The 14591-nt window shown below is 42.0% G+C and overlaps 1 protein-coding gene across 16 annotated transcripts in view; it reads left to right on the top strand.

Annotated features, from left to right (window-relative positions):
- Positions 1–14591, top strand: part of LOC118360907 (6-phosphofructo-2-kinase/fructose-2,6-bisphosphatase 2-like) — a 36614-nt gene that overhangs the window by 4165 nt on the left and 17858 nt on the right. For 15 of the 16 annotated variants that reach the window (XR_008085461.1, XR_008085462.1, XR_008085460.1 and 12 more), the window contains 11 exons: positions 129–225; positions 769–832; positions 950–1024; positions 1134–1190; positions 1309–1433; positions 11565–11772; positions 12401–12547; positions 12655–12759; positions 12846–12975; positions 13678–13740; positions 13842–13906. Coding sequence is in view for 6 of the 16 variants with exons in the window: in XM_035740460.2 (XP_035596353.1) it covers positions 129–225; positions 769–832; positions 950–1024; positions 1134–1190; positions 1309–1433; positions 11565–11772; positions 12401–12547; positions 12655–12759; positions 12846–12975; positions 13678–13740; positions 13842–13906 (1136 nt within the window). In the remaining 10 variants the exon portion in view is untranslated. Of the gene's footprint in view, positions 1–128; positions 226–768; positions 833–949; positions 1025–1133; positions 1191–1308; positions 1434–11564; positions 11773–12400; positions 12548–12654; positions 12760–12845; positions 12976–13677; positions 13741–13841; positions 13907–14004; positions 14578–14591 lie in introns of those variants that run through there. The other variant, XM_035740463.2, reaches the window with a different exon arrangement.

The following is a 14591-nucleotide window of genomic DNA, read 5'->3' as shown; positions in this document are numbered from 1 at the left end:
GAAGTGCAATGCTGCAGAACCTGTTTGTCTTCCTTCCACTGTTCAGTAGAATGTCACGTGACTTACAAGAACATGTCGTGCCTTTCATCACCTGAGGCTTATGATGATGGTCCTGTATTGTGTTGCAGTGTTCAACCTGGGGGTCTACAGGCGAGAGGCTGTAAAAGCCTACAAATCCTATGACTTCTTCAGACATGACAACGAGGAGGCCATGGAAATCAGGAAGTGAGTGCTCCTCCTCCCCTCTGTGTTTTTGAACCTGTGGCAGAATAATTTGGTTGTTTTGATGAGTTAAACAGTATTGCAGTAACCCTTTTTTTTCTAGAATATGGCCTCCATGTTTTCCACAGCCCCAGGCAGGTGTTTTCTGTATTTACAAAACCTGCGGAGGTTTACAAGGCCCCGACTAGATATAAACAATTAATGTAATTACGTTTTAAGTAGTGCGCATTGTTAGTCACCTGGCAGACTGTCATTTTCCTAGTCTCTCATTTTAGTATTTAGTGCTGGCTGCTAGACCAACTGTTATAAGCATTTATACGAACCCAATAATATATTATAATAGGGATTGTAATATATTATGTATTTCTATGCTGTACATTTGAACAGATTGAACATAAATGTTACTACGGCGTAATTGGGTCCTCTTACAATTCATTATAGCCACATAGTGCATAATATCTATTGGCTTTAAGTGAAGTGTTACAGATTTTTCATTTAAATTGTTATTGATGTGGATTACTGAAGTGGGTCACTGTGTTCCTGCAGGCGGTGTGCTCTGGTAGCTCTGCGGGATGTCAAAGCTTATCTGACTGAGGGGGGCCAGATCGCTGTGAGGATCTACTCTTTGCTCTTTCTGTTTTGAGTAATTGGAGATAAAATAGTGATAAAACATATCAGTGACATGTGATTGATTTATATAACGTGTTTACTATCTTGTTTATTTCAGGTCTTTGATGCCACAAACACCACCCGAGAGAGGAGAGAATTAATCCTTAGTTTTGCAAAGGAACATGCTTACAAGGTCAGTTTCATGTCATGCATGTTACTAGGGTTGGGTATAGAAACTATTCTCAATTGTTATTGTCAATGGTTTGTTGAAGTGGGTCTTCATAGATTGGTCTCTTTTGCAGGTATTTTTTGTGGAGTCATTGTGCGACGACCCTGATGTCATTGCTGCTAATGTTATGGTAAATTAACTTGAATGTTAAAACAATATGAGTACTACTTCTCGTTAAAACATTCTCTAATAATCTTCAAGGTATTTCCACACTTTAAGTCTTGTGCACCACACTCTCTCCTCCCCAGGATGTGAAGGTATCCAGTCCAGACTACCCAGAGAGACACAGAGAGAGTGTGATGGAGGACTTCCTGAAGAGAATAGAATGTTATAAAGTCACGTACCAACCATTAGACCCAGATGAAAATGACAGGTAAGACATTCTGCTGAGTTCTCTCTTTTAAATGGTTAATTGATTAATTTTGTCAGTCATGCATTTTCATTCAAAAACATTTTTCAAGAGTTCCAGTTTGTCCAGTAGGTGGAGACGACACGCAAGATTTACAAAGGTTGTTTTTCTGTTATGGCCTGCTTGGTGGCTACATTGACTCATCACATCATTGGTCTGATTTCCAGTTCTGATCCTCCTGACAGAAACCGTTTCTTGTTCGTTGGTCATTATTGCTTTTCCACCATAGTATTTATTTTAGATCCCTTCTGAAACAATACACAAACAACCATACATTTTTACCATCCAAGCTTGACCAGACTTTTGTTTTGTGGCAGGAGAGAGGTTTAGTATATTTCAAAGATGTATTTTTTGCTAAATATAATCTGCTTCAAATGAATATTTCCTGCTTTTTTTCAAGCTCCATAATTTGTTTCATTCTCACCTTCCTACGTCACAGAAATGTCATAATTTAATAATTTGTAAGATTATTTTTTTGTATAAAATAGACAGGGACCAGTCTTATCAAAATTAGATAATAGTATTTATTCTCGGAGCTCCCTGCCATGGAACCAAAAACAACAGTTTATATACAAAATATGACGTCATAGGTTATAAAATGTCCTTCCTCCTATCAACCAGGGCAAAACAGGTTCAAAAGTTTATTCCAACCCCCTCGCTCACTCACTCCAGACACACACTTATCAAGATCAACTTCTGGAACTTTCACCTTCATCCATCACTATTTAGAAGACAGTTCCAGATAATGGAAAACCCAGGAAAACACTCGCTGCCTTATCCAAACATCCCAGAGCTAAGTTGAGTCGGTTCAACCATAGATTAAGGATCCTTTCTGCTTACTTAAAACCCACAATCCATTCCTTATGAATTAACATTATTAATCAGATATAATAAAACAGAGTCTAAGTTTAATTAGTTATAGTTCTATTTCAAATGTAGATATTGTTTAGTCATTATTCATAAAATTCCTAACACTACTTTTCCTCAATCACCTGCTAACACGCTATTAGAAGGGATCTTGTTGCCCCCGCAGATCTAGAGAATTCTCATTTCGAGACTATACGATGTTATTATAATTTCAATGTTTTATTTAACCAGGCAAGTAAATTAAGAACATTCTTATTTACAATGATGCCTGGCAAGAAGCAAAAGGCCTTCTGTGGGGACGGGGGCTGTGATAGAATAAAAAGTGACAACAGAGAGAAGACACTGGCAACAGAGCAAGTACAACAGCAGACAAACAGTGGGTCAGAGCAAATTAGTGACAACTAGAAACAATATGTTTCAACAATCTGTTCATCTATTTGTCATTTGAACTCTTCCTGGGACACCAGGCCCTGGAGTTTTAGGTTTGCTTGGAGGGGCCTAATGAAAGGTCCTTTTTTCCAGGCTCAGTTCACATTTTTGGGACTCTTAGCATAAAACAAGAAGATTGAGATCTGAGCTTGTATGTTTTCATTTCAAACAAGAAAAGAGGGTAGATAAAATGGTAGTTTTCCTAAAATGGCATTATAAATAAGAATGTACCTGTGTTTGAGACTGTGTTGCTAGTAATCAAATTGTATTGGTCACATACACGCGTTTAGCAGATGTTATTGCGGGTGTAGCGAAATGCTTGTCCACCCGACAGCACTGTAGAGATCACAATGGTGCGTTAGAAGGTTCTGATTAGTGACAAAACGAAGGGCTTCATGATAGTCGAGAGCCTTCAGTGTAGAGCTTGAGGCTTTCACATAAATTGTATCACCATAGTCCAATACAGAAATAAAAGTACAATGGATCAACTATTTTCTGGCGACAAAGGAAAAGCAAGCTTTGTCTAATAAAACCCAATACACAGTTTTGAGTTTCCTGGCAAGGTTTTCTAAATGGCTTGTGAAGCTAAACTTCTCAACCACCCAAACTCTCAGATATTTGTACGTTTTGACTTACTCTATATAACTTCCTTCCAAGGTTGTAATTACATGGTTTTCAGAGTGTTTAGTATTGGAAAATACCATGCATTTTGTTTTAAAGGAATTTAAAACAAGCTTCAAATTTGACAGATTCTGTTGAATGATGTTAAAATGCAACTTCTCATCCAGGGCACAGTGAGCATATTTCAAAAAGTTAAAAGTTGCTGTGATAGTGCTGTGGCCAGACCTGAAACCTAATTGCATACCACTCAAAATATTGTTTTCCATGACTTAGGCCTTACGTAAGGTTTCAACCACTTCCGAATTCATCAGTTGAAGTCAGAACTGTGATCAAAGATGCAGTTGTGAAATTTCCCCACCAAAAGATGGGAATCGCCAGTAACATGCAATGTAACATTGTAAATGATACACTAGGCATGAATTTCCAAGTAATGTGCTACAAATTGGATTATAGTATCTTAACTTTATGATTCTTGTTGTAGCTTATTGTTCCTTCATTATACTGGTGTCATGACATTGTTGATAGCTCACTTCCTGTCAAATACACCAATGGGTACTTTGGGTAAAGGAAATTGTGGCTTTGACTTGCAAACATTGTTGTGCAAATCTCTCTCAACCCACCAACATCTCTGCAATCCTCCTCCGTGTCATTGCCCTTCAGAATTCGTCTCTGTGTTCTAAAATAATTCTCAGCAAATAAACGCTCCCCACATCACATTATTTCCCATTTTGACATTTTTATTAGCCAACAAATTTGCAGCTCCTTATTTTCATGTACAGTAATGTACCAAGAATACAAGGGTTGGATTTGCACTGAACAATTTCATGTCAGAAGAATAATGTAGAAAATCTGGTTTATGGTTAGTTTATACTGGTGTAATTTTAGATTGGAGAGCTCACAACTGGACATCAAAATAATGTTCATTTGTGAAAGCAAAACAAACACAGGCAAATTGGAGACAGATCCCCTTCGCACCTTTTTATTGCAGAATTGTGATCTGTGATGAAAGAACTTTAACATTTAGTTCATCTTGAACAATGTTTTTAAGATAACAAGTTTAAACACTTTACTTCAATGAATCAACATTGAATTCATCAAAATATAATTTCAAAATCTACAAACAATGAACCTGTTTGTAAATGTTAGACATTTTAGTAAGTAGGCAATTTATTATTAAAGCATAATTTCAGGTGAACAAAAAAAGTCCATACCAGAGGTGGCCAACCTTGATCCACTACCTGATCTACTGGGTGAGCAGGCTTCTATTCCAGCCCAGCAATAACACACATTATCAACTCATTAGGTGTGATAACTTGAATCAGGTGTGTTAGTGCTGGGCTGTAACAGAAGCCTGCATACCTCCAGGAGAAGGATTGGCCTGCTACAGTTATAATAAGTTTGTAGCCTACATTGTGTGTGACATTTTAGCTGTATTGTTGTGTACAACATTTGATAACATAAGCACATATGCAACCCATGGCATACAAGAATGTGCCAGCAGTCTCTTGGGACATTCACTGGGACCTCTTCATCTGCAGACAGGCTTTTGCAGCTTTTGCAGCGCTCCATATCTGAGAACAGACATGACAAAGTAAGATCCCTGACTATCATCTCTGTCTGTCTTCATAATGTTCCTCTCTAGGGACTAAAACTGGAGAATATTTGCGTAATGTCATCCCACAACGTGCCATATCTAACTAGTACACCTATTCTCTTTTCTGACAGCTGGAGCAGAACATCCTCTCACCCTCTTCCGTTATAACACTCTTCCAATGCATTTGGAGTGAGGTTTTTAATTTAAAATTAACCTTCATCAAGAACTTCATTTTAGCTTCTTAACTAGCTTGTCGTATGTACATTCAAAAAATGTATACGATTCTGTTTTATTAGCTAGCTAGTTACAGCAGGCTACTGTGTGTAGGCTTATGGGCTGCTTGTTAGCTAGCTAGGTATTACATAGATTTTTGAGTTGATCAGTTGGATGTCCACCAGTCTAGGTTCAGGTCATCCATAAGCAAAAATTCTGATTTGACGTGATAATAATTCTAAAAATAGTCCAGAGAGCCAGCAATAGCAGATGGTGGTAAAAAGAGAACAATATTTAAGTATGCACTAGGATTAATATTCAAAGATAGATATTTTGGTGAATGAAGTCAGAATGGTAGCCGAAAACGTGTCTTTTATGTGTATATAGCAACACCACCATGATCAGACCAGAAAGCATAAATACATCTGGGTCTGCTGTTTTACCCAAATATTCACAAAATCATGTTCCTGAAGAAAATGTCTTCCATTTATGAGCAGAAACCTCAGACAATTCTGACTTTTTAAATTTAGATGGGGTAGAAATGTCAGGACCTGGGTTAAATTGCACATTTCCTTATACGCTGCTCAAAAAAATAAAGGGAACACTTAAACAACACAATGTAACTCCAAGTCAAGCACACTTCTGTGAAATCAAACTGTCCACTTAGGAAGCAACACTGATTGACAATACATTTCACATTGCTGTTGCGCAAATGGAATAGACAACAGGTGGAAATGATAGGCATTTAGAAAGACACCCCCAATAAAGGAGTGGTTCTGCAGGTGGTGACCACAGACCACTTATCAGTTCCTATGCTTCCTGGCTGATGTTTTGGTCACTTTTGAATGCTGGCGGTGCTTTCACTCTAGTGGTAGCATGAGACGGAGTCTACAACCCACACAAGTGGCTCAGGTAGTGCAGCTCATCCAGGTTGGCACATCAATGCGAGCTGTGGCAAGAAGGTTTGCTGTGTCTGTCAGCGTAGTGTCCAGAGCATGGAGGTGCTACCAGGAGACAGGCCAGTACATCAGGAGATGCTGAGGAGGCCGTAGGCGGGCAACAACCCAGCCTCAGGACCGCTACCTCCGCCTTTGTGCAAGGAGGAGCAGGAGGAGCACTGCCAGAGCCCTGCAAAATGACCTCCAGCAGGCCACAAATGTGCATGTGTCTGCTCAAACGGTCAGAAACAGACTCCATGAGGGTGGTATGAGGGCCCGACATCCACAGGTGGGGGTTGTGCTTACAGCCCAACACCGTGCAGGACGTTTGGCATTTGCCAGAGAGCACCAAGATTGGCAAATTCGCCACTGGCGCCCTGTGCTCTTCACAGATGAAAGCAGGTTCACACTGAGCACATGTGACAGACGTGACAGAGTCTGGAGACGCCGTGGAGAACGTTCTGCTGCCTGCAACATCCTCCAGCATGAGCGGTTTGGCGGTGGGTCAGTCATGGTGTGGGGTGGCATTTCTTTGGGGGGCCGCACAGCCCTCCATGTGCTCGCCAGAGGTAGCCTGACTGCCATTAGGTACCGAGGTGAGATCCTCAGACTCCTTGTGAGACCATATGCTGGTGCGGTTGGCCCTGGGTTCCTCCTAATGCAAGACAATGCTTGACCTCATGTGGCTGGAGTGTGTCAGCAGTTCCTGCAAGAGGAAGGCATTGATGCTATGGACTGGCCCGCCCATTCCCGAGGCCTGAATCCAATCGAGCACATCTGGGACATCATGTCTCGCTCCATCCACCAACGCCACGTTGCACCACAGACTGTCCAGGAGTTGGTAGATGCTTTAGTCCAGGTCTGGGAGGAGATCCCTCAGGAGACCATCCGCCACCTCATCAGGAGCATGCCCAGGCGTTGTAGGGAGGTCATACAGGCACGTGGAGGCCACACACACTACTGAGCCTCATTTTGACTTGTTTTAAGGACATTACATCAAAGTTGGATCAGCCTGTAGTGTGGTGTTCCACTTTAATTTTGAGTGTGACTCCAAATCCAGACCTCCATGGGTTGATACATTTGATTTCCATTGATAATTTGTGTGATTTTGTTGTCAGCACATTCAACTATGTAAAGAAAAAAGTATTGAATAAGAATATTTCATTCATTCAGATCTAAGATGTGTTATTTTAGTGTTCCCTTTATTTTTTTGAGCAGTGTAGTAAAAGCAGCAAAATAATGGCGCCATACACTCTGTCTGCCATCTGCCCAGTACAGTTAAAACCTGGAATCATCCCTGAAGAGCACACTTCTCCAGGGTGCCAGTGGCCATTGAAGGTGAGCATTTGCCCACTGAAGTTGGTTACCACACCGAACTGCAGTCAGGTCAAGACCCTGGTGAGGATGACAAGCACGCAGATGAGCTTTCCTGATATGTTTTTTGACAGTTGGTGTAGAAATTCTTTGGTTGTGCAAAGCCAGTTACACGTGGTTGTGAGGCCGGGTTGTACATACTGCCAAAACTTGAGACGTGTTGTGTGAGACAACTGCACATTTTAGTGGCATTTTAGTGTCCTCAGTACAAGGTGCACCTGTTTTTTTTTCCCACCTTTATTTAATCAGGTAGGCTAGTTGAGAACAAGTTCTCATTTACAACTGCGACCTGGCCAAGATCAAGCAAAGCAGTTCGACACACACAACAACACAGAGTTACAAATGGAATAAACAAACATACAGTCAATAATACAGCAGGGGAAAAAGTCTATATACATTGTGTGCAAATGAGGTAAGATAAGGGAGGTAAGGCAATAAATAGTCCATGGTGGTGAAGTAATTACAATATAGCAATTAAACACTGGAATGGTAGATGTGCAGAAGATGAATGTGCAAGTAGAAATACTGGGGTGCAAAGGAGCAAGATAAATACAGTATGGGGATGAGGTAGTTGGATGGGCTATGCACAGGTGCAGTGATATGTGAGCTGCTCTTACAGCTGGTGCTTAAAGCTAGTGAGGGAGATATGTCTCCAGCTTCTTTTTCTTCAGTTCGTTCCAGTCACGTGCTACGGGTAGGTGCTGCCATGGTGACCAGTGAGCTAAGGCGGGGCTTTACCTAGCAAAGACTTGTAGATGACCTGGAGCCAGTGGGTTTGGTAACGAGTATGAAGCGAGGGCCAGCCAACAAGAACGTACAGGTTGCAGTGGTGGGTAGTATATTTTTTATTTTTATTTCACCTTTATTTAACCAGGTAGGCTAGTTGAGAACAAGTTCTCATTTGCAACTGCGACCTGGCCAAGATAAAGCATAGCAGTGTGAGCAGACAACACAGAGTTACACATGGAGTAAACAATTAACAAGTCAATAACACAGTAGAAAAAATATGTGGCTTTGACAAAACGGATGGCACTGTGATAGACTGCATCCATTTTGTTGAGTAGAGTGTTGGAGGCTATTTTGTAAATGACATCGCCGAAGTCTAGGATCAGTAGGATGGTCAGTTTTACAAGGGTATGTTTGGCAGCATGAATGAAGGATGCGGGCAGCAATCGATTGAAGAGCATGCGTTTAGTTTTACTTGCATTTAAGAGCAGTTGGAAGCCACGGAAGGAGAGTTGTATGGCATTGAAGCTCGTCTGGAGGTTAGTTAACAGTGTTCAAAGAAGGGCCAGAGGTATACAGAATGGTGTCGTCTGCATAGAGGTGGATCAGAGAATCACCAGCAGCAAGAGCGACGTCATTGATGTATACAGAGAAGAGAGTCGGCCCGAGAATTGAGCCCTGTGGCACCCCCATAGAGACTGCCAGAGGTCCAGACAACAGGCCCTCCGATTTGACACACTGAACTCTATCAGAGAAGTAGTTGGTGAACCAGGCAAGGCAATCATTTGAGAAACCAAGGCTGTTGAGTCTGCCAATAAGAATGTGGTGATTGACAGAGTCGAAAGCCTTGGCCAGGTCGATGAATACGGTTGCACAGTATTGTCTCTTATCGATGGCGGTTATGATATCGTTTAGGACCTTGAGTGCGGCTGAGGTGCACCCATGACCAGCTCTGAAACCAGATTGCATAGCGGAGAAGGTATGGTGGGATTCGAAATGGTCTGTGATCTGTTTAACATGGCTTTCGAAGACCTTAGAAAGGCAGGATAGGATAGATATAGGTCTGTAGCAGTTTGGGTCTAGATTGTCTCCCCCTTTGAAGAGAAGGATGACCCCGGCTGCTTTCCATTCTTTGGGAATCTCAGACGATACGAAAGATAGGTTGAACAGGCTAGTAATAGGGAATGCAACAATTCCGGCAGATCATTTTAGAAAGAGAGGGTCCAGATTGTCTAGCCCGGCTGATTTGTAGGGCATCCAGATTTTGCAGCTCTTTCAGAACATCAGCTATCTGGATTTGGGTGAAGGAGAAATGGGGGAGGCTTAGGTGAGTTGCTGTGTGGGGTGCAGTGCTGTTGACCAGGGTTGGGGTAGCCAGGTGGAAAGCATGGCCAGCTGTAGAAAAATGCTTATTGAAATGATCAATTATAGTGGATTTATCAGTGGTGACAGTGTTTCCTAGCCTCAGTGCAGTGGGCAGCTGGGAGGAGGTGCTCTTATTCTCCATGGACTTTACAGTGTCCCAGAACTTTTTTGAGTTTGTGCTACAGGATGCACATTTCTGTTTGAAAAAACTAAGCTTAACTTTCCTAACTGCCTGTGTATATTGGTCCCTAACTTTCCTGAAAAGTTGCATATCACGGGGGCTATTTGATGCTAATGCAGAACGCCACAGAATGTTTTTGTGATGGTCAAGGGCAGTCAGGTTTGGAGAGAACCACGGGCTATATCTGTTCCTGGTTCTAATTTTTTGGAATGGGGCATGCTTATTTAAGATGGTGAGGAAGTCACTTTTAAAGAATAAACAGGCATCCTCTACTGACGGGATGAGATCAATATTCTTCCAGGATAACCGGGCCAGGTCGATTAGAAAGGCCTGCTTGCTGAAGTGTTTTAGGGAGCTTTTGACAGTGATGAGGGGTGGTCGTTTGACCGCAGACCCATTACGGATGCAGGCAATGATCGCTGAGATCTTGGTTGAAAACAGCAGAGGTGTATTTGGAGGGCAAGTTGGTTAGGATGATATCTATGAGGGTGCCCGTGTTTACAGCTTTGGTTGTACCTGGCAGGTTCATTGATCATTTGTGTGAGATTGAGGGCATCAAGCTTAGATTGTAGGATGGCTGGGGTGTTAAGCATGTCCCAGTTTAGGTCTCCTAGCAGCACGAGCTCTGAAGACATATGGGGGGTGCAATCAGTTCACATATGGTGTCCAGAGCAAAGCTGGGGGCAGAGGGTGCTCTATAGCAAGCAGCAACGGTGAGAGACTTGTTTCAGGAAAGGTGGATTTTTAAAAGTAGAAGCTCAAATTGTTTGGGTACAGACCTGGATAGTAAGACAGAACTCTACAGGCTATCTCTGCAGTAGATTGCAACGCCGCCCCATTTGGCAGTTCTATCTTGTCGGAAAATGTTATAGTTAGGGATGGAAATTTCAGGGTTTTGGTGGTCTTCCTAAGCCAGGATTCAGACACGGCTAGGACATCCGTGTTGGCAGAGTGTGCTAAAGCAGTGAATAAAACAAACTTAGGGAGGAGGCTTCTCATGTTAACATGCATGAAACCAAGGCATTTACAGTTACAGAAGTCAACAAAAGAGAGCACCTGGGGAAGAGGAGTGTAGCTAGGCACTGCAGGGCCTGGATTAACCTCTACAGGAACAGAGCAGGAGTAGGATAAGGGTACGGCTAAAGGCTATAAGAACTGGTCGTCTAGTATGTCCGGAACTGAGAGTAAAAGGAGCAGGTTTCTGGGAACGATAAAATAGATTCAAGGCATAATGTACAGACAAAGATATGGTATTATGTGGACACAGTAGAGGTAAACCTAGGCATTGAGTGATGATGAGAGAGATATTGTCTCTAGAAACATAATTTAAACCAGGTGATGTCATCGCATGTGTGGTTGGTGGAACTAAAGGGTTGGATAAGGTATATTGAGCAGGGCTAGAGGCTCTACATTGAAATAATACAATCAATGATCAATAGACAATGATCATGCTGTTTAATCAGCTTCTTGATATGCCACACCTGTCAGGTGGTGGATTATCTTGGCAAAGAATAAATACTCACTAACAGGGATGTAAACCAATGTTTTCACATTTGAGAGAAATATGTTTTTTTTTGCGGTATGAAAAATGTCTGGGATCTTTCATTTCAGCTCATGAAACATGTTCAGTATAATTTTATTGAATGTTCATGTCTCAATTTCTTTGATTTCTCCCAACTATTGAGAATTTATTTTACTGATGAGTATATCTTCATGATCAGTCTGCATGGGATAAAGATGCTATCAGGTCACACATCTTGACCTCCAGTCTAACCTCTGACCCCTAGGGACCTGTCCTTCATCCAGGTCATCAATGTGGGCCGGAGCTTCCTGGTCAACAGGGTGCAGGACTACATCCAGAGCAAGATCGTGTACTACCTCATGAACATCCACGTGCACTCTCACTCTATCTACCTGTGTCGGCACGGAGAGAGCGACCACAACGTGGAGGGACGCATCGGGGGTGACGCAATGCTGTCTGTTCAAGGGAAAAAGGTACCCCGACTTCTCTTTAAGTACATCAATACAAGTAGAGTCAAATTGTGCTAGCTCTTGCTATGTTGCTCTGTATTCTATGTACACTGAGTGTACAAAATATTAGAAACACCTGCTCTTTCCATTACAGACTGACCAGGCGAAAGCCATGATTCCTTATTGATGTCACCTGCTAAATCCACTTCGATCAGTGTAGATGAAGGGGAGGAGGCAGGTTAAAGAAGGACTTTTAAGCCTTTGGGCAATTGAGACATGGATTGCGTACGTGTGCCATTGAGGGTAAATGGGCAAGACAAAAGATTGAAGTGGCTTTGAATGGGGTGTGGTAGTAGGTGCCAGGCGCACCGGTTTGTGACAAGAACTGCAACGCTGCTGGATTTCAGTTTCCCGTGTGTATCAAGAATGGTCCACCACCCAAAGGACATCCAACCAACTTGACACAACTATGGGAAGCATTGGAGTCAACATGGACCAGCATGCCTGTGGAACTCCTTGTCGAGTCCATGCCCTGACAAATTTAGGCTGTTCTGAGGGCAAAAGGTGGTGCAACTCAAAATCACCTAATCACTATATGACATCTCCCTCTTACGTACACTATTAAACCTACTATGCCTATTCTAATCCTCAGTTTGCTGGAGCGCTTAAGGGTTTTGTGGAGGAGCATGGTCTGTCAGACCTAAAGGTGTGGACCAGCCAGCTGAGACGGACCATCCAGACTGCTGAGGAGCTTGGGGTGCCCTACGAGCAGTGGAAGATACTCAACGAGATCGATGCAGTCAGTACCACAGTGCACTAATGACCTGGTAGTGGTTACAAAACATGGTAGTGGTTACATTGTTAAATCATGATTGTCTTTTAAAATGACATATTTCTGTGTCTCAGGGTGTGTGTGAGGAGATGACCTATGATATAATCGAGAAAACCTACCCTGAGGAGTTTTCCTTGAGAGAACAGGACAAATACCACTACCGCTACCCAGGGGGAGAGGTAATTATTTCTTTCTTTTCTACAGAGATCTATCTGGCCTATTCATCTGAATCATTGAGCTCAGTTTGTCCCTCCCCCCTCCATAGTCCTACCAGGACCTAGTGCAGAGGTTAGAGCCAGTCATCATGGAACTGGAGAGACAAGGCAACGTGCTGGTCATCTGCCACCAGGCTGTCATGCGATGCCTGCTCGCTTACTTCCTGGATAAGAGTGCAGGTACAAACACACAATCTCATTTATATAAAAATGGAGATTTGCATATAGACACAGCCCTGTGTTAGGAAACTCATTTACTTTGGCTAGGATACAAACACACTCCTCTTAATTTACATCTGCTTGTTTTGAGTGAAAAAACACTTGCTCATGTTCATCCTAGATGAAACAGGACAGAAAGTAAAATAAAACTATATTTGTCACATGTGTCAAATACTTAGTGAAATGCTTACTTACAAGCCTTTAACCAACAATGCAAAACAAAGAATTTAAACGGCATGTTTTGTGTAACCAATAGTGAGGCTATATACAGATGGTCCTGGTACAGAGTCGGTATGCGGTGGCACCTGTTAGTCGAGGTAATTAAGTTGAGGCTAACAATGTCACATGGCCCTCTTAAAGGTCTGTCAAGTCAGGAGCAAAAGTGATTTGTACCTAAAAGAGCATTTTAAACTCTAGTAAAGTCTGTGACTGGGCACCTCTGTCTGTCACTGCCTGATCCCAGATGTCATGAAAGGGAAGTAATGCAAACTATTGAGTAATGATATAATCTAATCTAAATATAATCCCTGAAAAATAAACATGTATCATTAACTGTCATGTGTCATTGAAATGCATAAGATTGAGTTGTCTTGAGATGATGCATAGATCTCACGTGTAATGTTCTAAGTGAAGTCATTGGCATTCTTGTTTCTGTTGGCACAGATGACCTGCCCTACTTGAAGTGTCCTCTCCACACGGTTCTAAAGCTCACCCCTGTGGCTTATGGTAGGATATCTCATCCAAGACTAACCTGTCTCAGAATCCACATATTTCTCCTCCCTCTCTCAGGTTAACATTGACTGTTATTCTCTCCATCTCTCGGCCAGGTTGCAAAGTGGACATGTTTGACCTGAAAGTGAAGGCTGTGAACACTCACCGGGATAGGCCATTAGTGAGTTGCTCTCCTTGCCATATCTCTGTTCAATCTACTGTGCGTTCTTCTTAATTTCATAGGTTTATTTCCTGTATCCCTCTCGGTAACGGATGTAGCCAGTTCTGAACACTGATCCGAAGACTTTCCCTCAAGGGTCAGTTTGACAGTAAACAGCCAAGTCATTACCATCTGGCTGAGCTGTGGCGATATGGTTTGAAGCGTTCTATTTTGTAGTGAAATTGTTCTTATAAAAAGCCAGCGCACCGTCTCCACCCTCAACCACACAAAGGGCCTATTTCATGTAATGTAATCTAATCAGGAGATTCCCTGTGTTCTGGTTATACAGTACAGTACCTACAGAAATGATTCACATCCCTTGACTTTTTCCACATTTTGTTGTTGCAGCCTGAATTTAAAATGGATTAAATAGTTGTTTTGTGTCACTGGCCTACACACAATACCCCATAATGTGAAAGTGGAATTATCTTTTTAGACATTTTTACAAATTAATTAAACATGAAAAGATGAAATGTCTTGAGTAAGTATTTTACCCCTTTTTGTTATGGCAAGCCTAAATAAGTTCAGTTGTAAAGGTGTGCTTAACAAGTCACAATATAAACTCACTCTGTGTGCAATAATAGTGTTTAACATGATTTTTTAATGACTACCTCAACTCTGTACCCCACACATACAATTATCAAAG

The sequence above is a fragment of the Oncorhynchus keta genome, chromosome 28, assembly GCF_023373465.1.
Source record: "Oncorhynchus keta strain PuntledgeMale-10-30-2019 chromosome 28, Oket_V2, whole genome shotgun sequence".
NCBI classification, from domain to species: Eukaryota; Metazoa; Chordata; class Actinopteri; order Salmoniformes; family Salmonidae; genus Oncorhynchus; species Oncorhynchus keta.
The sequence above is the reverse complement of the archived record's forward strand: the minus strand, read 5'-3'. Positions and strand labels throughout refer to the sequence as shown.